General features: G+C 39.8%; 1 protein-coding gene across 2 annotated transcripts in view; it reads right to left on the reverse strand.

Annotated features, from left to right (window-relative positions):
• Window positions 1-2643: 2643 nt before the first annotated feature.
• Window positions 2644-21723, reverse strand: part of sema3e (sema domain, immunoglobulin domain (Ig), short basic domain, secreted, (semaphorin) 3E) — a 38464-nt gene continuing 19384 nt past the window's right edge. The window contains exons 2-17 of one of the 2 annotated variants that reach the window (XM_077515723.1): window positions 20125-20285; window positions 19887-19946; window positions 19518-19637; window positions 17784-17877; window positions 17521-17637; window positions 13970-14112; window positions 13748-13862; window positions 12268-12337; window positions 12055-12199; window positions 9781-10006; window positions 9078-9169; window positions 8228-8269; window positions 7853-8019; window positions 7324-7391; window positions 7081-7214; window positions 2644-4431 (exon numbers count right to left, since the gene is read on the reverse strand). In XM_077515723.1, coding sequence (XP_077371849.1) covers window positions 3934-4431; window positions 7081-7214; window positions 7324-7391; window positions 7853-8019; window positions 8228-8269; window positions 9078-9169; window positions 9781-10006; window positions 12055-12199; window positions 12268-12337; window positions 13748-13862; window positions 13970-14112; window positions 17521-17637; window positions 17784-17877; window positions 19518-19637; window positions 19887-19946; window positions 20125-20285 — 2252 coding nt within the window. In that variant the 3' untranslated portion in view covers window positions 2644-3933. Of the gene's footprint in view, window positions 4432-7080; window positions 7215-7323; window positions 7395-7852; window positions 8020-8227; window positions 8270-9077; window positions 9170-9780; window positions 10007-12054; window positions 12200-12267; window positions 12338-13747; window positions 13863-13969; window positions 14113-17520; window positions 17638-17783; window positions 17878-19517; window positions 19638-19886; window positions 19947-20124; window positions 20286-21723 lie in introns of both variants that reach the window. The other variant, XM_077515722.1, reaches the window with a different exon arrangement.

Consider the following 21723-nt stretch of genomic DNA (forward strand, 5'->3'; position numbering starts at 1 on the left):
GAAAAAGGACGACGATGGGCCTCGTGCACAATGACTGCATAGGAATTTTTGCACTCTGCACAAGTAGTGCATATATGCAAAATCACAGTTGGATTCACGGTGTGCGTAATGGCCCATTTTCAAAACTTTAACGCCTTGGATTAACCAGGAAATGAGAGCGGTTCGATGGCTTTTCAGGATGTGTGATTAGTGTACTCGTGCAGTCTGCTCTTCGGTGATAATTGCGGAGGCACGGTTAGCCCTTGAACGACAAGAGGGTGAAAGCGATGCAACAAGATGAGTGATGAGTTATTTTGGACGATAGGCAACTCATTAGCAAATTTTTTTTTTTTTGTTTTTTGTTTTTTTATTCATATTCTTGCTAGTACACAGTTAAAAAAAACAAAAAAAAAAAACCATAAAGCATTACCATTACTGTGCGTGTCACTATTTACGTACATGCCTTGCCTTAACTGAGCCAATAAGTCATACACTGAAAAAATGGGGAGTGATATTTCCTTGAAAAAGTTTGGAAAGGTTGATAAGGAGTTTAATTAGAATTTCTGATGTGAAAAATTTTAATAGCTTTTTTCAAGTAATTTACTAGATTTTTTAAAGTAAATATCAATCCCCGTTTTTTCAGTGTATAGTTGAAGGTACATTGGTCACTCGGAAAGTGTCTGCCATTTGCGAGTCTGCAACAAGTCACAAGTCACTTGGAGTTCGGAGGTAAAAAAAATGACTCAAATTTTTTTCCTTTTTTTTTTTTTTTTTTTTAATTAACGCCACCCGCACCCCCCAACCCCACCGTGTTTCTGAGCATTTTCATTCTGTTTTACTGAGCAGTTTTTCCTCCCTTTTTTTTCTGAATATCCCCCCTCCACCCATTTTTCTTTTTTTATGACAGAAAAAAAAATCAGTAAAACAGGAAAAAAAAATCAAAAAACACAAAACAGATAAAATAATACGCAAAAAAAAGGTCTCCCCAATAATTAGTCAGATAAACAGGATTTTTTTTTCTCCCAAATGAATGCAATATACTTCCGTACTATTCAAACACACTATGAATCAATACTGGTTTTAGACTAGTGAGGGAACATAGAACATTTTAGTGCAAATACAAATTTTGCCTTGAGTGCCTCTTTAAGTTTTAGTTTTTCAAAATAACTAGTAATTCTAAAATGTACATAATACATAATTGCTTGATCGATTGGTTTTAGTGTGTTTACTATATTGAAGTGGAAGAATTTCAAAGTGGCCCTTGCACACTTTGATTCTTCTGTCTACATGGGGCCCGAGCTCACCTTGTTGGACTTGACAGAGAGAGAGAGAAAGAGTGCTTTGATGAGGAAACATGTTGAGCTGCTTCAGAGCTTGTTGCTATGGCAGCCATATGGAATCCATCAGCAGCATGAATTCCATCCTCAGATGCCTTTAGCACCCAGCTGGCTCAGGTGGACCACGGCGGAATTTGAATGAGTGCGAGAAGCCCCCCGTGTGTGTGTTTTTGTGGGTGCGATAACAGAATCAGTCAGTAGCACGTCCTTCCACAGTTATCACGCTGGACCATTAAAAGGGAAAATGAGCTCTGGTGAATGCATTGACCTGCAGTCACGTAATAAAATATTTTGCATATGTTATGCTCCAAGGAAGGCAGTCATAAACGGTGGTGCAGTCGATTTTTTTTATATTATTATTGTTTTTGTTCCCAAATGAGATTCTTCTCACAAAATAAAACACATAAAAAATATTTCCTCAATAAAATGGCACTTTCTATGAGCAATTTCTTTGAGAGTGTGTACAGGGGAGGGGTGCCACTGAGGTGTGTGGCTTTAAAAAAGGGGGGAAAAAAAGGTTCGAATTCAATTTGACAAATTTAAACCTCTACAGCAGCGAATGAGTTAAAGAGGCGTGAAGTCATTGGAGTAAATTGTGTTCAGTTTCTACATGTTAAATCCCTTAAATGGACATTTAACTTTAGCATGAACTGAATCTACAGTGGTCCTTTTGGGACAAAAAGGTGGCTTTTTTGCAGGGGAGGGAGATTTCACACACTAGCTGATCCAATGATGTGTTCAGGATTGCTTTACAATGTGTATAATTGTTCACCTCATGTGCTTCGATACATGTGTTGCAGTCATGACATCCCATGACTGCAAACAGTGTGTGTACATCGATCTCCTCTTTGTCTGCAAGCAGATACCAAACAGACGGGACACATGATGCCGCGATGAAGGCGGGTGTGATACCATATACTTCAAGTATGTTATGACTTATGCTTGGACAGGAAGGTTTTCTAACTTTTCTAGATGAGCGGTTCTATGACCTCCCCCGAATGAAGGAGGCCGAGAATCATAACATGATTAAATGTCAGTTCAATTGAATCATTCAAAGTATTTCAACTTTACACTGCTCAAATCATTATGTGTAATTTAATATTACAGTATTGCTTGCATTTCCATATATTTCACGTTCCTCATCATTTCATATTATTCTATACTATATCATTCTACATAATTCCATATTTTTCAGAATCATTCCCCATCATTTAACATGCCTCCGTATTTCATCATCCATCATTGATACGCAATTCCTGCAGAAATCGCATTCACCAGTTCAGTAATATGACACTTAAAATATAATCAGCTTCTTCAAGTGCTTAATTTGACTTTTATTTTCATTGAGATTGTGATTAAAATACAAAAGAAAAAGTTTCTGGTACTTATAGTGGTTTTCTTTTGTTCTGCTGTACATTATCTTTGAAAGTCATAACAAACACAAAAATAACAACAGCATTACACTTTTCCAGTTTATGTACATCTAAAAACTACATAGGCCAGAAACATAATAAGTTATCATCATACATCAGCGTAATAATATTAATAATAACAATATTACAGGGGCATTACTTATAACACATCCTGCTCTGGAAAAAAATAAAGGACCACTGCAAAAGTAGATGTTTCTCTGATTTTGATATTATGTAGAGTAGATAGTAAAAGTCTACACACCCATGTTCAAATGCCATTTTTTTGGTCATACGAATACAAGTATGATCAATCCCCCCAAAAATTTAACCGCTGGGCAAGGGTTTGCTGACTTTTGTATATCCACTGTATATGTTTGAGAAAAAAAAATGAAGTTTTTGTTTTATTCTATGAACTGCGGACAACTGTCATATTCCAAATGCAAATACTGTCACTTACTTGGCGCATTCACCGTTATTTGCCAACAAAGAAAAATGAACAAAACAACCAAAAAGATCCAGTGTTATTTGGTCCCTTAACTTTTTCCGGAGCTGATTTTTTCTTTTTTTTCTGTCATGACAGATACAGTGAGATACACATGCGTTCAAAGCACTAGTACAGTTGTAAAGAGAAGGTAGAGTGCATTGGGATTGACATCGGGGCTGACTTGAAGGGGTCCGACCACGGGATCTTGTATTTACAGTGTGTCTTGTCTCCGCGGATCAATGTCCTTGTCAGCTAATTGCTCGCCACCCTCTTGCCTCTGAGAAGTGAAGCCCTCATTCTTCTCATGAGTGACCGACAGCCCGTCGGTGACAGATCATCGCTTGACAGCACAAAAATGGCAAACTCTGCATTTTTTTCCAAAGTCAGTCAGAAAACCGTATCATCAATCTATATGTCAAAATGTAACAGCTAGCAATGGAATTTAGTAGGAATAGTAGGAAAAGTGAAGCACTGGAACTGGACCTGTCACATGCAGCAAACATGATGAAATTTTGCAATTAAAATACTCTAACGCCAAAACAGTTTGTTAAAAACTGACAACACACTTCATCATGTGGTTAGTATGTTTGCCACATAGTCAAAACATTCTGGGTTTGATTCTATTACTATCATGTTTTATTTACAGTTTGAATTTTTTTGGTACATAATCCTACTAAATTCTCCAATGAAGGGATGTGTGTGTGTGAGTGTAAGTGTGCTCTCAGGTCTCAAGAGTGTGCCTGGGGGCTCGATGACTACCCTCAGCCATCCTGGCTTTACCTTTCTTGTCACCACTTGAGGGGATAAATTTCTTTTTGCTCTTTTTGCGTTTCTTATCTGGGCACCACACCTTCTCACAGTACTCCTCCACTCGCTGGGCATCCCTGTAGTCAATCAGCTGGAGGAACTCCTTGTACCACTGCCTGGAGTGGGGTCCCGGCAGGGAAGCAGGCACGAGAGTCCTGGGGTTGAAACTGGGGCCCGCCACGGGGTTGACGTGGGACTGGCAGGGGATGCCGCTTTTGTCTCCTGGCCTGTTGTTAGGCCTCATGGTGGATGCCAATGTTTCACCGTTTAGCACGTGCAGAGTGACGCGCAGTAGCGTGTGCACGTAGCCGTGTTCCACCGTCTGGCACACGTACACGCCGGCGTCGGAGCTCGTGACGCTCAGGAGAAGAAGCCCATGCGAGGTCCAGATCACACGCTCGTCCTCGTGAACCTAGGGGTTGTAAATTCGACATGTTGAATCGACTGGGTGTCGGGGCATTTGATCACTGTGATAGGGTGTTAGCTAGCGAATCAGCGCACGAGGCAAGAAGAGGAAGTGACCAACGCAGATAAACAGTACTGATGGAAAGCCTGGACCATTTTTTTTCCCGTTCATTTTGCGTATCGTCACCCTGTTGTACCCTCTGCATTTGAACGTACAGTGTCTGTCTGGACAGATCGGGAAGGTGACTTTGTCTCTTTGGTTCAAGAGAGATTGTATGATATTACCGTTAAAAGCCTTCCTGGGTGGAGTTTGCATGTTCTCCCCATGCCTGCGTGGGTCTTCTCCGGGTACTCTGGTCTCCTCCCACATTCCAAAAACATGCATGGCAGGTTAATTGGGGTTCTGAATTGTCCGTAGGTACGCTTGTGAGTGTGGATGGTTGTTCGTCTCTGTGTGCACTGCAATTGGCTGGCAACCAGTCCAGGGTGTACCCGCCTACTGCACAAAGCCGGCTGAGATAGGCTCCAGCAACCCCCGTGACCCTTGTGAGGAATAAGCGGTCAAGAAAATGGATGGATGGATGGACTATGCAAAACGCTTTCATTCACGAGGGAGAAAATGAAACCGGCATACATTGTTTATGTTTTTATATCTCGCCCCCGTAAAGAAGTTTCTGGTTGCCTTTCGGAATGACTACCGCCGCCGATGGTATGGAGGGGAATTACTTCTCACGCATGCGCTGAAGCTTCGTAATAGTCGGGGTCAGTGCGGTGTGTATTTGCGTCATTTTTCTGCGCAACGTGCCCACGTCTGGGCCGACGCCACAGGGGGTAGGCGTCGGTCACATTTGTCCGACATCGGATTGGTGTATCTAGGCCTTTAGAGAAGAATGAAAATGGGAAGTATTGCAAGACCGGCCTAGATTTTGCAGAAGGTTACTGAATGTCTAATCCTCCCTAGTCTTGTGTTTAGGCATACAGTGTTCGGCCCTGGAACTGGATCCCAAAAACGGAGACACAAATAAGATTTTACCCCTTTATTCTCCTAACATCAAGAGGCGTGGAACTAACTTGACTAGACCAGAAACAACGAGAATGTATGAAGAATCAAGAGACACGTAGCTAACTTGGGCTGTGGAGGTGCATAGAGGAACAGAAGAGTAATCCGACGAAAACACACTTCTCGGTCTGACTTATATAGTCAGCGAATGGATCAGATTGGTTGTGGACATGTGGATAACAGGACTGACATGGATTTCTATGATTTGCCAGGTAAAGATTCCTGACAACGCATAGCTTCTTACCAGTTAAAACTAGATGCTGGTTACATGCTGATTGCATCAGTTCAAAACAGACACTTGACTGTGACCCGAACATAACCCTTGGCCCAAACAAAATACAGACAAAACACAGTCATGGCATACAGAAAGTGACGGCTGTAGGTTCATTTAGTAATATCTATCTTTGACCATGATTATTGATGTATATTGTGAGATACGTTTGTTAATTTGGGGGGAACAGGATTTGTTTGCAGAGGGATCGGTACACTGTTTGTACCGTATTTTTGTCTTACCAATTTGTCTTACTCTCAATAAATGTTATGCTTTTAAACAGCTTGAATTCTCTTTTATGAAGAATTGTTCAATTATTCTGTTAAACTGCTTCTTGTTCTAAAGTGAATTGAATTGATTTCACGCATCGATTTCCCCTAGAGATCCTCGGACCCCAGTTTGAGAACCACTTCTTTCACCATGATGCTTCTGAGAAGTGATTTCCACCCCTTACATAACCGTGGGAGACTCAATTATAATGGCATACAGCACAATACAGTCTAATGATTTCTAGTGGTTCAGTGATGCAGAAAACCTAATTTCCTTGAGTGTGCTGTGTTCCGTCATACTGACATATAATAGGACATTCAAAATCACATTTAAAACAACATAGTTTATCTTGAGATGCAGCGTTTTACTTGCTGTTCAATTCCAATCACCTCAATTCGAAAATACTATTCCACACTCCGCACGGCTCAGTAGTCCTCTTGTGCTGACGAGAATACAAAGGATTTCACATTTTCTTTCTATTGGATCTTGATGTATTATTTTGTGTATTACCGGTAGTCTGTAGTAGAAAATTTAAAAAAAGCACTGTCTTGAAAATAAAATGAACTTGCATGAAAAAATGAGACTCCTGATGTAAAGAGGTAAAGTGCAGAATTAATAGTGTAATATACTGTAGCAGTGGTTCTCGTCATTTTTATACCAGGTACTACCTAGAAAAATACTTAGCTCACAAAGTATTACCATAATGACCAACATTAAAATACAGTAGCACAGTTAGTGTTAATCAAAAATGAGGCAGTGGTTTTATTCCTTAAATGTACCATTAATCTTATTGTAATCCACAGTAACATTATGCACAGTTAGAAAATTAACATTTCACTTAAATATAGCAAAATGAAAAGAAACTGTACTTCGGCAATGATTCCATTCAAAGGTATCTTACATAAGTTCAATAAAAATTTTACCAAAATAAAAACAAAATATTATTAAAGATATTATATTGTATTGTACGTAAAAGGTAAATACAACTGGATTAATAAAATATTTAGCACAGAAAATTTACGAAATATAGCTAGAAATTGTTTAGCGTCTCTGACCTCTTGTTTAGTGTCTCCTTTTTGGAGGAACCAGAGCATCTCGGCATGAAGTGATCGAGGGATGCAGCTGAGCAACGTGCTGTTGCCCTCCACACCAAACACCGTCCTCTCCTCGGATTTGTGCCATTTCTCATCTGGACGGATAAACCCGTGCTTTTTGACCATTGTTCATATTTATACAGCATTTTTTTTATTTTTTTTTTTTAAATACAACACAGCTAGAATCTGCTCCTTGCCACTCACCGTCAATTTGCAGGCCGTTGCACAGCTGGACAGCGTTGCCATGGCGAATATCCTGTCGCCTGAATCGTCTGCTGAGATGGAGGGGAGCAAAACAAAATGGAGGGAGGGGGATTTTTGAATGTGTGATCGAAGCATTGCTGGAAAACAAAATACATTCCCACTCCAGTGGTGGGAAGTAACAAAGTACAAATACTTTGTTGTTGTGGTTAAGTAGATTTTTCATGTAACTGTACTTGAGTATTTATTTATTCATTTTTTACTTTTACTGAAAATATATCTGTACTATCTGAATTTCTACTTTGTTCAAGTAGAAGTTTATTTTCTTTTAATGTTAACAAGTTATTGAAAAGGTGTTGTATATAATTTAGATTAAAAATGCACTGTTACTTTTTATTTCATACTTAGGTACATTTCAGAATCTGAACTATACTTTTTTTTAAGCAGAAGATTTTTTTATTTTTTTTTAACATAGCTATCTGTATCTCTATTCAAATGTGGGTGTACGTTTCCACCTATGCCCTGTGCTTACCTTTTGGTGTAGACTCCAGCCGGGTAATAGCTGGAGCAGGTGAGGCCATCCCAAGCACAGTAGGGGTCTCGAGCCAGACAACAGTCCGCGCATTCGGAGCCGTAGAGGGCGCACTGGTGCAGTTTGACCTGGGCCACGCCCACGTCCGAGCCCACATACAACTGTTGCTGCAAGCCCCAAAAAGCACAGACAAGATGTTGAATGTGCCAGGGTTGATGGCAGAACATAGCCATGCAAAGTGATGCAATGTTATCATCTTGTGGTTAAAAAGCAGAATTGCAGGATTGGTGAATTTTAATCAAGCCAATATGAACAGGGAGGAACGGGTGTATTATGACTGCACAAAGTGCATATAGAGTAGATACTCAGGCTTACCCGTTTAGGTGATATGATCATCTCTTTTATTGGAGCTGAAACCTGGGAGAAACACAAATTTGTGTCAACACGTTCGTAGCATAGGGACATGCATAAGATGGAAAGATAAGTACATTGGCTATTAGTAGTGTAGCATAGGGACATGCATAAGATGGAAAGATAAGTACATTGGCTATTAGTAGTGTAGTTGTACATACAGTATATTTCTGTTCAGTAACTGTAGGTGTAAATAGTTCTTATCCTGTAATCTAATTGCCTAAAATTGTGAAAACAAAAATAAAACAAAACAAAGATTATTGCAAAAAAAGTCATGCCAACTTTAATTTGGATTTTATCCAGATGTGAAATTGGAAGCAGTTGTGTGTTTTGTTTTGTTTTTCAACCCTTACATTGATTGATTCAAACAAAGTTTGCTTGTTGTATTCTGGTTCACCAAAAAATAAAAAATAAAAATAGTCTGGATTGGGTCCCCATTATAAATTTGACAGCGATTTATAATTGCCATAGGTGAAAACAACCAAACATTTTGTATTACTTCTATCGCTGCCAAATATAATCCAATTTGAATAAAGTGTGCTCCAGATGCTGTTATACTAGATTAATTCTTGTTTAGTCACCATCTTTATGTAAATGCATGTGAACGGTTGGTGTATTGGTTTTGATTGAATTAAACCAAGAAAAACAAGACATTTATGGACGTCATCTAGTTTACATTACACAAAATTTAAATACAGTATATAATATTAACCACCACCCTTTTTATTTTTTTTATTATTATTATTTTTTTTGTACAAATTTAATCTGGATCCAGACCAGATTACAACAAACTACATTTCTGCCACGTTCACACCTGAAACACTTGCAGTTCCTCCAGCAACACCTCTTCCATTGTGTCGGCGTCTTTGTTGTAGATTGTAATAACTTTGAGCACCAGAGAATCATCTGAAGGGAAGAGAAAGCAATGATGGATTGTTTAGTTTCTAATTCATAGTACTGTAATGTTTTTATGCTGATTTTTGTTAGTGAACAAAAAAAAAAAGAGAGAGAGAGAGAGAGTTTAGAATTGTTTAGTTCTATATCATACAGTATATTATTAAAAAATCATACTGTCTACCACTTATGATACTAAATTGTATCATAATGTACCTCTCATACCATGTCACAACAAATCCCTTTGTTTGGTACTGTATCGTATCTCATTGTACAAAATATTATTATGGTCTTGTATGTATCATACTACTGGTAAATTGCATTGTATTGTATAAAATCCTTTTGTTTTGGACTATAACATACAATATCATACCAATATCATATAGTTTGGTAGCTACTGTATTCTACTTTATTGTACCAAATGCTATTATTCGTTAACGTGTCACACTAAATTGTATTTTATTGTTCTATAGCATAATGTGCTGTATCTTAACATATTATGGTGTGAAGATGCAGATCCACAGTGTTTCACGTTAATCCTATGAATGAAGAAAATCTGTCAAGCAAGTCCTTGCAAGGTTAGCTAAACGCTATTCAACAATGTGTGTTGATACAACCAGTACCTGTCCCAATGTAAAGAACATGGTAGTGTCCATCCTGGGCTTGAACCCTATCCACTGCAATCTGTGTCAACTTTCTCCTGCTTGGCTGTGTTTGTAAGAAGACAGGCCTGCGATGTTGTGGAAGAACAGGACGATACATCATGGGGTGAGAGCGAACGAAGCGCAGAACCTCATCTGGAAACTCCTTGGAGCTTGAAAAGCCGCCACCATTGACTTTGCTGGCACACTGTCAACGAGATGACAGATTGAGAGTGATGGAAGCAGAGAAGGTAATTAATTCTCAGTGTGAAATGAACTCCTCCTGGGTGCCTTTCCTCACAGGGTTCTTCTGTGCCCCGCCATGTTGTGGTTTGCGTGCGTGTCTGTGGGTACGATCATGGGGATATGGGGGGGACGGATGGCTTTTTCTTTTTGTTGTATTATGGATGTTTTAATAGTTCAGCACTTTGAGTTGCATTTGAATGTAAGAAAGGTGCTATATAAATAAAGTTTGATTTGATTTGAATTCCATTGGCACGGTTTTGATGCGTAGATAGTAAAAAGCCGGTATGCTGTGTGTGACTGCGACCGCCCCCGGCACGGCATGACCTGCAGGAGGTTGCTAACATTCAGCATGGTGTTTTACATGCTCATGGTGATGTTCCACTCAAAAGGCATCAGTCAAAGGCAAACGCAGTGTGCCATGAATGCATAATTGTGGTGCTTTTGGAATCAATTCAACAGACCTAGAGGGGCATACTAGGTCATCAAATCAGCCTGTTTTAAGTGCGCAGCCCTGTGTCATTTGAGAATGGCTTTCGTTACCATGGCAACTAGCAGCCAGTCTAAAAGAGTGAGCGCAAACTGCAAATTGTTCATGAACCCTTGTAAAGGCAGTATTACCATGGATTGTATTTTCCCTTGTGGCTGCAGAACTTCATCACCATTTCACCAAATTACATGTGTCAACTTGTTTAATGGATCGTAGCAGTCATCACCTAGCCCTCAGGTTTTGAGTTTCACTGTGTGAATCTTTGTTTCAGCCTCCCTGTGTAGAAATTAAATTGCAGATTCGCATAGCCTAGCTGTCAACTTATAGATGTAGAAATGGGTGTGGGTAATGTCATATTGTGATCCAGCAACATTTCGCAATAGGCAGCTCACAAAAAGGTAGGCATTCCATTTTTTTATTTTTTTTTTTCTAAAAAGAGGTCAGAATTGTTCATTCGGTAGTCTTACCGATTCAACGTCTTATCATCATTGCTCTTTTTTTTTTTCTTTTTTTTTTTTGTGTGTATGTGTGCGTGCGTTTGCGTGTGTGCGTTTGCGTGCGTGCGTTTGCGTGCGTGTGTGCGTGTGCGTGCAAATACGTATAAATTTATACTCATTCATTCACCTAAAACCTTATAAATATCCCATTACCCTTCGCCTTAACCAGGTACTTCAGAATCTTGCCAGAGTCGTGAGGTTCAAATGGTCAGGAGACCAGAGAAAAGGTCAGAAAAATAAAGAGAAAAGAAAGATAAATCAAAGTGAAATCCAGCACCGACCAAACACTTCCTGCCTTCCCCATGGTTACAAAATCAAAGTCTTACGCCAACCCCGGAAGCCTCTAAATTCCAACAAATTAGCGAGATCTCAAGAGACCAGAGGAAAAACTAAAGAGAGGAAGGAGGGAAGGATCGATGAGGCAGAGTGAGATCCATAGAAGCCAGTACATTCCAGGCATTCCAGATATCCAGCTAAGCTGTAGAGCATCCCATAATGGTCGTGTTAGCCTCACTGAAAAAGCTCGAAACAAGGTGACAAATGATAACTGCCTGAACATAGAAGGCAGTCATCCATGTGATCTTATTACAGGGAAAGGAACACTAGGTGGGTAACTATTGCTCGGAATTGATTCAAGTTCTATCTTGAGGACAGGACATTCTTTTCTGCAATTGGTAACTTAATTTTGAGTCACATGTGGGGTTCCTCAGGGGTCAATCTTGAGTCTCCTTTTGCTCAATCTGTACATATACTTTCATTAGGCCAGGTAATAATACACAGCCCTCAGCTGTTCATCCACAATGTGACACTGTGGTCCTGCAAAATTTATTTTGTAACTGCATCAAACTGATCAGTGTGTAAATGCAAAACATATTCTTTGTTACGTCGGAGTAAAAAGTTATTGTAAAATATCTTCCTTAAAAATAAAAATAAAAATAAAAAATCTTTACTATTTGTCCTCATTACGGGTGCGGGTAAACTGGAATATACAAATAATGAAAAAGTCGATTAGTAAACTGGACTTACAGATCCAGGCCGTGGATAGGGGACTTTGTCCTCAGAAGGTGTCCAGTGATGCTCAGGTCTCTCTCTGAAGGCAAAGGGGCCGTTAAACGCTGCTCGGATGTCATCCATGTGATAGACGCACACCGCATAGCCTTTAAACACCGCACTGCAAAAGAAGAATTTGAGTGATCAGTTTGCCTTCATGCCATGAAAAAGAAACGTCATCTTCCTCACCTTGTTGTGCTAAAAAGCCCAAAGATTTCTGGGTTTTTTCCATCTTTGTTCTTCAACACATAGACATCCTCTGAAAAACAAAATGGATGGTTTTGGAAACTATATCATGGAGACAACGTTTTCATTAGTATAACTTCAGGTTTGTCATTTATTTGCAATAGTTGATTTCAAACAGGGCAGGCATTCTCCTAAGGTGGTGTATGTAAGACCATCCATCCATCTATCCATTTTCTTAACCGCTTATTCCTCACAAGAGACGCGGGGGTGCTGGAGCCCATCACAGCTGGCTTCGGGCAGTAGGCGGGGTACACCCTGAACTGGTTGCCAGCCAATCGCAGGTGTATGTAAGACGATAGGGTAAATTGTCTAACGTTGGATGTGGATTTGATCCATATTGTGAACTTGATCTCAGTATGAAGTGGTCATGAAATATCCTGTTTAAATCCTTTTTTTCAATGATATGTCATGATTTGATCTTTACGATTTAACAAAGTTTTAATCTACATTTGGATCCAGATTAATCGACAATTTAAATGTCAAAAAAAGGCCTTTTATCATGTTTCTACGTTTTTTTGTGTAAACAGTTTTAGTAGTAGATATCCAAATTAAACTGGTTCAGATCCAAATTTAGTATTTTACAGCAATTTAAATTTAAGATGCATTTAAAAACTCGCTTTCCATGTTCAGTTGTTCATGTTTCTTGAGTTGGACATTTTATTTGCAGGAGCTGTACAATAACTGTAATGCTGTGCCAAATCTAATCTGGATCAGATCTAAATTGAGCATTTGGCAGCAATTTCCATTTAAGATTTACTTTTGCGTTTTCTTGAGTTGAACAGTTTGTGTACAAGTTAAATGCATTTGAGTAGCTGTAATCACAAGTTCAATCTGGACTTTTCAATTTTACATAAAACTATGTTTTATATGTTCAGAGACGAGTCAATAGTTAATTATTTTTTTCATGAAAGGCACACGAATGTCAAATGTTAATTGTGTATCTGATCCTGATTGTGCATTTGGCATTTTAAAAAATTACAAAATTTACAAAATTTGACACAAACAAAATCATTATAGAATGTCCAGATGCCTACAATCCCTACATCTTTGTAATTTTAGTTTGTGCTGTGCTAGATACAGTGATATCAAAACAAGTTTAATCTGGATCTGATACAGATAGGGCAATTGTCTACATTTGTAATGTAATTTTGTCAAATCCTTTTTGACATGTTGATTAGATGCTTATTTAGCTGTTAATTTACATCGACAAGGAATATGTAATTAGTTTGTTAAATGTTATCTTGTCTTCTAATTCTTACAATCACTGTTTTTCTTTCTAAAGGTAAACAAAAACCATTTTTGTCTTTAAAAGGAAAAGAGATTGGAATATGTAGTTGCGCTTGTGTGTATATATACCTAACTTTGTAAATTGCATAGGTTCTGTATGAACTATATAACAATGAGGTAAACCACATGTTCTCACCAAGTAAATCAAAGTGAGTATCAATGCCATCAGGTCCAGCCACAGAGCAAATGAGTCGAGTTTTCAGAAAGGAGCTCCATCTGTTCACCAGCATTCTCTGCCCTCCTTGATCATTCTGAGAGGCGATAGGATGCAAAATGACGGATGAGTGCGCTCTCAGCACTATTGGTTTCATGATGGATTTCATCCAGGAAAAGCCTAAACAATATATCAGAGCCTTACCGCACAGACTCGTCCGACGCGGGTGTAGACAGCCTTGTTGACCCCCTCTGCATCCACCTCACGTTCAGTGAAGAAGAAGTAAACTTTGTCATCATCTTTGTCGTCGTTATCAGGAATAACCGCTGAACCGACAAATCTGGGTTCTGCAGACAGACAAAATAAGTTTCGACTGAAGTGAAAGTAAATCAAGGTACAGTATGTTGTAGTCTGCACTTCTCGGTATTGCAGTTGTATACCACTACACCACCTGTGGGGCAGCCGCAGTTACCACTCTGTTGGTGTTAAAATACAGTTTACCCACAATTTTGAAAACAGGGCTCCTTTTTTCAAAATATTGCCACAATTATCCAAACACCACACTAAAATTTTATAACTCCTATACTGTTTGCAAAATGACACACTTCACTCACAACATGCATACTTATATTAAAGGCCCAGTATTCCGGTTTCACTCAGGAAAATGCACTTTTTAAATACAGGATGTACACACTTTAACTTTCTCTCAGTCTACACATCTGGGTTTATGTTAATCTTTGGTGGTGATTTCGTCCGAAACCCCCACCCCCCCAGCTTGTATTTTGTCATTTTGTGTTTGTTTTGTAAACAGCGGGACGTTTCTGTGGAAAGACAGTGTTTGTATGTTTACACCCCTCCAGCCAATCACAGAGCGGGGGATGGCGTGCCGCAAACGGGGCCGGGCGAACGTGTCGGCTGCGTGACGTCATTCCCGCGGCAATTTGAAAGCAAGCGCGGATTATTTTTTTTTCCACTCACTCACTCACTCACTCACTCACTCACTCACTCACTCACTCACTCACTCACTCACTCACTCACTCACTCACTCACTCACTCACTCACAGAAGCTTATGTGTGTGAATGAGTGAGTGAAGAAAAAAAAATCTGTGCGAGCTTTCAAATTGCCGCGGGAGTGACGTCACGCAGCTGACATGTTCGCCCGGCCCCGTTTGCGACACGCCACCCCCCGCTCTACGATTGGCTGGAGGGGTGTAAACACTGTCTTTCCACAGAAACGTCCCGCTGTTTACAAAACAAACACAAAATGGCAAAATACAAGCTGGAGGTGTGGGGGTTTAGGACAAAATCACCCCCACATGTTAAGAAAAACCCAGATATGTAAATTGAGATTCCTGATTCCTGAGTGAAACCGGCCTTTAAAAACATGCACATATTTACAAAAATGTTTTGTTGTCATCTCACGAACAGTCTGAAATGATCAGACACTATTGCAGTCAGTTACACATTGCTGTGACCAATACAAAACACATTTGTAAAAACCCCTACTTCAGGCACTAGCATGTGCTAGACTTTTTTCACAGGTATATTTATGTAAGGGCTAATTTAGATGACAAAAGATATTGACAGATTTTATTTTATTTTTTTCATTAATGAATTTTGTTTTTCTCTTAAGGTTAAACAATGACTTGTCACAGCAGCTTTTTTAAATCCATCTTAGATTATGGAGACTTGTTTTATATGAATACTTCAGCTCGATGTCTGACAAAGATTGATTTGGTGTTCCATGCTTTTCTGAGGTTTATTAGGAAAGTAGTAAAGTAGCCCCATCATTATGAACTGTACTCTTGAGTGGGATGGCCTCCATTGGCTACCAGGAGGTTGGCTCACTAGTACACCTTGTTCTACAAGGCCATTATTGGACTACTGCTCTTTTACATTTGCAACTTCATCACACAGAGGTGTTAGTTTCTGTGGAAAGACAAACAAATCCTGGGGTACTAATAGACTCAGACCTGACCTTCAGCAATCATATTAAATTCATCACTAAAATAGCCTTTTACCAGCTGAAAAACATATCCAGACTGAAGGACTGCATGCTTCAAGCAGAACAAGAGAAGCTTATCCATGCTTTTATCTCCAGCAGACTAGATTCCTGTAACGGTCTTCTGACTGGACTCTCTCAAAAGAACATGAGACAATTGCAGCTCATTCAGAATGCTGCAGCTCGAGTTCTGACAAAAACAAAGAGATCATAACATATTACTCCAGTACTTAAGGATTTACACTGGCTCCCAGTCAACTGTAGAATCGATTTTAAAGTTCTGCTACTCGTCTATAAATCACTAAATGGTTTGGGTCTTGAATATATCCAAGAAATGCTGATTGAGTACAAACCCAGCAGGGCTCTGAGATCTACAGACTTGGGCCAACTAGTGGAACCCAGAGTTCGAAGCAAACATGGTGAAGCTGCATTTAGCTATTATGCTCTACACAGATGGAATAGGCTGCCAACAGAAGTGAAGTCAGCCCCGAGTGTAAATGCTTTTAAATCCAGGTTAAAAACTTTGCTTTTTTCTTATACCTTTGATTAGGGACTTTTAAACAGCTTTAATTAAGTTTTTTTTGTTTTGTTTCCTTTTTAATGATTATTTTTATTATTATTTTAAACTTCCTTATGCTAAATGTTTTAAAGTTTGTTGAATATGATTGTTATTGTATGTTTTTTTTGTTTTGTTTTGTTTTTTTAGTACATTTTGTAACCTATTTTCATTTTTTTTTTCCTCTGAATGTTAACTATTGTTTTTTGATGCTTATGTGTTGTCTTTCCTCGTGTAAAGCACATTGAGTTGCCTTGTGTATGAAATGTGCTATACAAATAAACTTGCCTTGCCTTAGTTCTTAGAGTTTGCGTTCAAATGACATTTTATTGCATTTGTTCCATTTAACCACACTGAGTTTAGAAAAAGTTTTTATCTTCTCTGACCCTTCTGCATGGAACCTGTTGCAAAAGGACTACAAAATACACAAAATGCAGACTGAAAATATGTATTTCTTACCATATGCAGCTATCATATCACTCAACAATAAAAATAGAACAAAATAATAATTTCTCTTACTACCGTTCACTGTTTATGAAGTTAGTATTTTCAATTAAGCACAAGCGTGCTCCCACACTTGGTGGATGTGAACATCCAATGTGTTCATTGGTGTGGTGATTGACAAGCCAGTGCTTTGTAATGACCAGAAAGTAACCTCACAATCCTTATATGTGTCTAAGGTATGAAAATGTGTGCAAATCACTGTGTGTAATATTTAGCATAAAGTGTAAAGTGGAGTCTGTGCCTATTTTTGTGCAATTCTGGACAAGTGCTCCTTGTGGTGTAAACATCGGCAATTGTGTGAAAATGTTCATTTTAGTGGGTAAATGACTGCAAAAAACTGTAATGTGAGGGTGAATGGCTGTTTGTCTCTATGCCTATTGTATATATGACTGGTGACCATGCAGTCACTTGCCTGGCCCGCCCTTTACCGAAAATCAGCTGGGGGAGGCTCCAGTGGCAATCACCTTGAACAGCATAAGTGGTCTAAAAATGGATGGATGGATGGATGGATGGATGGACGGACGGATGGATGGATGGATGGACGGATGGATGGACGGACGGACGGACGGACGGACGGACGGACGGACGGACGGACGGACGGACGGACGGACAGATGGATGGACGGGTGGATGGATGGATGGATGGATGGATGGATGGATGGATGGACGGACGGATGGATGAATTTTAACTGACCATTGAGCTGCTGTCTGTCGTCCCTCTCTGTGCGCGTGTAGGTGCGATTGTTGAGTCGGCACAAGGCAGCATCGTTCTCCCAGTAGTCTGTATAGAGGCCCACATACAGCTCTCCACCTGAATCAAACAAACAGGCACCAACACAACTTGTCATCATGGAACACCACCACAAGATGGCAGCATTGAATGGCTTTTAAATGCCATCTGAAATCTTTCTGACGTGTTGTATGACACTTGAGATTTTAGCTCTGGTTCTTATTTACCTGAGAGTGTCGAGGTGCAGGGACTGTTGTGGTTGAACGGACATCGTCCTTTACCGCTTGTAATGCTCTCCTCTAGCAGAGTAAACAGCCTGTCCTGTCAGCACAAAGCAGCATGCGCATTATTACACATCAAAATGACAAGCAACCAAACAAAACCAGCTGTGTGATTAAGGAACGCAGAAGAGGCGAAGCGTGGATAGAAAGTGATGGATGAGAGGGAGAAGAAAATGATGGATGAGCCAAAATAGCCTGTTGCTCTTACAGGTATATATGACTTGAACACATATGCACGCCTGATCGTTGGGCTCTGACAACCAGGTGGCAAATGCACACACGTGCACACCCGCACACACACAAAACTATTGATGCACAGCTTGCATTTTTACGACCGTCACTGGTGGTTCAGAACTGTCATTGATTTATGTGGAAGGTCCTGGAAGCCCGCTGTGCTGTGAATACGACCCCTCGGATGAGTTTAACAAAGGCCAGCTCCAGGTCACCACTTACCAGACGAGCACACAACCTCACTCACATTCACACCTTTAATTCATCTATCATGCGTATCTTTTAGGAAATATGGAGGGAAAATACAGGATCCCGGAGATCAATGGACAAACTTCGCAGCCGAGATTTGACCCCAGATCCTCTTGGCTGTGAGGGAGATTTGCTAACTGCATTGCCACAACATGCTTTAAAATTTGATTGTTTGATTAATTGAAAGTACAGGGTGTTCCAAAATGGTTGACCCCATTCTAAATGCCCATATCTTGGAAACTACTTGATGGATCTTAATGAAACTAAATACACTTTATGTTGACGGTTAGAAGTTTTATTGGTTAAATTTACAAAGAAAAGTACAAATATTTGTTGGTTCTATGACAGATTTTCATAAATGTTCCAACACCAAGTGGCAGGTTATATTTTGGAATTACAGCCAAAGTGCTTTTTAGGACGTTCAGAACTTCCTTTCCTGTGTTTTGTGTAAGTTCCACACAAAAACATGAAACGTTTCTACTCAAGCTGTGAAAATTTGAGGTCATTCCAACGAAAATTGTCAAAATTATTGGCCTACGAAATGGGGTCATACATTTTGGAACACCCTGTAGATTTAATGATTCAAGACCTTGTGAGGTGAAGGCAGAGATTTGTTTCTAAACACATGAGAACACGTATTTGTCCAATTACAAACACTGAAGGTTATGTATTAGTCAGTTGTCGAGATAAAGCATTTTACTGTTTTTCACCATTTCACTTTTGCTAATATTTTGGGCACAGCTGAAACAGGGTGATGGTTGACGAAGTACCATGTATTTATGTCCAGGTCATAGTAATGAAGTTTGATTGACAATTGAGCGAGATGTGGTTTCAGCGTATTCAGCTTATAAAGCTTCACTTTATTTACTTGGTGATGGTTGTTAACAACATTCTTCCCTGTGGTGTGCCAAATTTACTTGAGATATTTCTTTTCACTTAAAAGGGAGCATGTTGCTCTAGTGGTTCGTACTTGCCACAATGTCAGGAGTTCTGGCTTTGAATCTTCTTTGGAATGTCTGCATGTGAACGACTGAGGCCATGAAGAAAACGGAGACAGACCAATCCAGCAAAAAATGAGATTGTGGAGTATAATAGTGCAACATATGACATAAGATCTACAAACTGTGGATTAAGCACACAAAGAAAACGGACAACTGCACCTAATTGGAGACTGAGAAGCTCAGTTCTGTAATGACTCACCTTCCCGGTGTGTCCCACATGTACCAAGGCGCATATGGGGTTAAAGGATGCCGTCCCACAGACCAAGAGATGGGTCTGGTTGTACTGCTGCAAAACCTTGATGTAGTTTGCGCACTCCATCTGTTGGAAGAATTTGGACAAATAAATCACCGGGGTGATGACATTGCATCAGGGGGATGTGAGGCGGGGAAATGTGTCATGGAAAAATGCCAGACGCTTACTGCATTATCAATAATGTCAATAGGGCAGGTGAGGCAAAGGTCAGCGTGCTGGAAGAGAGCTACAACCTTTATTGGTCTGCACTACATAAGCTACTCAACGTGTGGTGATTTACTAACACAGGACTGTAATATGAAATTATTGACATACTTTTTCACGGCCTTTCATCAAACATTCTTCTATTTGGAATTCAGTACTGGCCCACTGGATCTGGAAAAGAATAGAGGGAACAGCAGCATTATTGACATTACTCAAAATATGACTCAAGTTACATGTCTGTACTTGGAGTCAAAATACAACCCCATTATATGTCTAAACATGCACATCTAAGTAAGTCACATGATCCAGTAATGGGTTTCAGGGTTCATTCGTCTTGGACCAGGAGTACCTCTTTGTGGTGCGTGTTAACCTGGTCTAGGCTGAGGGAGAACAGAGCATTCTTGGCCCCGACATAAAGCCTCTCGTGGCCCTCGTCCAGCAGCATGGTCTGGGGCTGAAGAGGCACTCCATTGCCCTGGAACACCCACGTCCTGTTCAACTGCCAAAGTTCTGTCGCGATAATATCAACACGAGACACTGAGGATTAACAAAAATGATTATGACAACACAGCGGCGGCGGTTTGCATTGTATTTCAAATAGTGCAAAACCCTGCATGCCCAGGTTAGACATGGTTTACTGAACTAAGCGCTATTAGCCTCGTTCTGTCAATATTCATTCACATCATCACTGCTTCATGCTTTACAGTTTTTTTGCGATATGTGTGATGTATAATACAAGACTTCTAATCAATGAAGACTGTGTTATTATTATTTTTTTTAATAAATTGATAAATAGTGGGATGTAATAACTTGCTGAATATTTTTTTTGAATTTTATGTTATTACTTTAAATTGTCTATTTGCTTACCTGTGCTCCTATTGGTTGTGTAATGATTAGTGTTGTTCCGATACCGAACAGTGGTATCGGTATCGGTGACGATTCACAAGTAACATGCCGATACCATTAACTCCAACACTAATATAGGATTTTGGATGCAGCATCTTGTGTCTTGCTCGTGTACGACATTCACTGATATGTGACATGTTCACTGCATGCCGATCTATGATATCCTATTGGCCCTTGAATGCTCTTAACCAATAGCAGGACAGTTTTTTCATGTTGAGGAAAAATAAACTTAAGTATCGGTATGGTATCGGTATCGGCCGATACTGCAAAGCTGGGTATCGGTATCGGGAGCCAAAAAATGGTATCGGAACAACACTAGTAATGAATGCTGTTGGCTGTATATGTTTGTTTCTAAAGACTACCCCTGGTCACATTTCTTATCTACTCACACAGGTGCGAGCAGTAAAGTTACAGACTTTTATGTTTTAATTAAATATTTTGGTTTCTTCGCCTCTGGCAAACTTGTACTTCAGATCAAAACACTTTTATCATGGGAATAATGCTGGCAGAAACAGGGAGCTGTGTTGACATGGCGAGAGAGGGAGAGAGAGAGGGAGAGAGAGAGAGAGAGAGAGAGAGAGAGAGAACATTAGCGAAAGAGAAAGTGAGAGTGTAAGAGAGAAAGAGAAGAGAGAAAGTGTGCAAGAGAGAGACAAGAGCGAAAAAGAGAAAAAGACAGAACAAGAGTCAATGAGAGAGAGAGAGAGAGAGAGAGAGAGAGAGAGAGAGAGAGAGAGAGAGAACATTAGCGAAAGAGAAAGTGAGAGTGTAAGAGAGAAAGAGAAGAGAGAAAGTGTGCAAGAGAGAGACAAGAGCGAAAGAGAGAAAAAGACAGAACAAGAGTCAATGAGAGAGAGAGAGAGAGAGAGAGAGCAACCAGCACGTGGACAGGAGTCGACACTCGCTACAGATAGCCTACAACAACAGGAGCAGCAATGCAACGTGATGCTTCATATTATGCCATATATTATGATGTCCAATGCCCAGTAATACGCGGCCAACCACTGCAAGCTAACGAGAATCATCATATAAGCTTTAGGAC

This window comes from Festucalex cinctus, chromosome 3 (assembly GCF_051991245.1).
Source record: "Festucalex cinctus isolate MCC-2025b chromosome 3, RoL_Fcin_1.0, whole genome shotgun sequence".
Classification (NCBI taxonomy): Eukaryota; Metazoa; Chordata; class Actinopteri; order Syngnathiformes; family Syngnathidae; genus Festucalex; species Festucalex cinctus.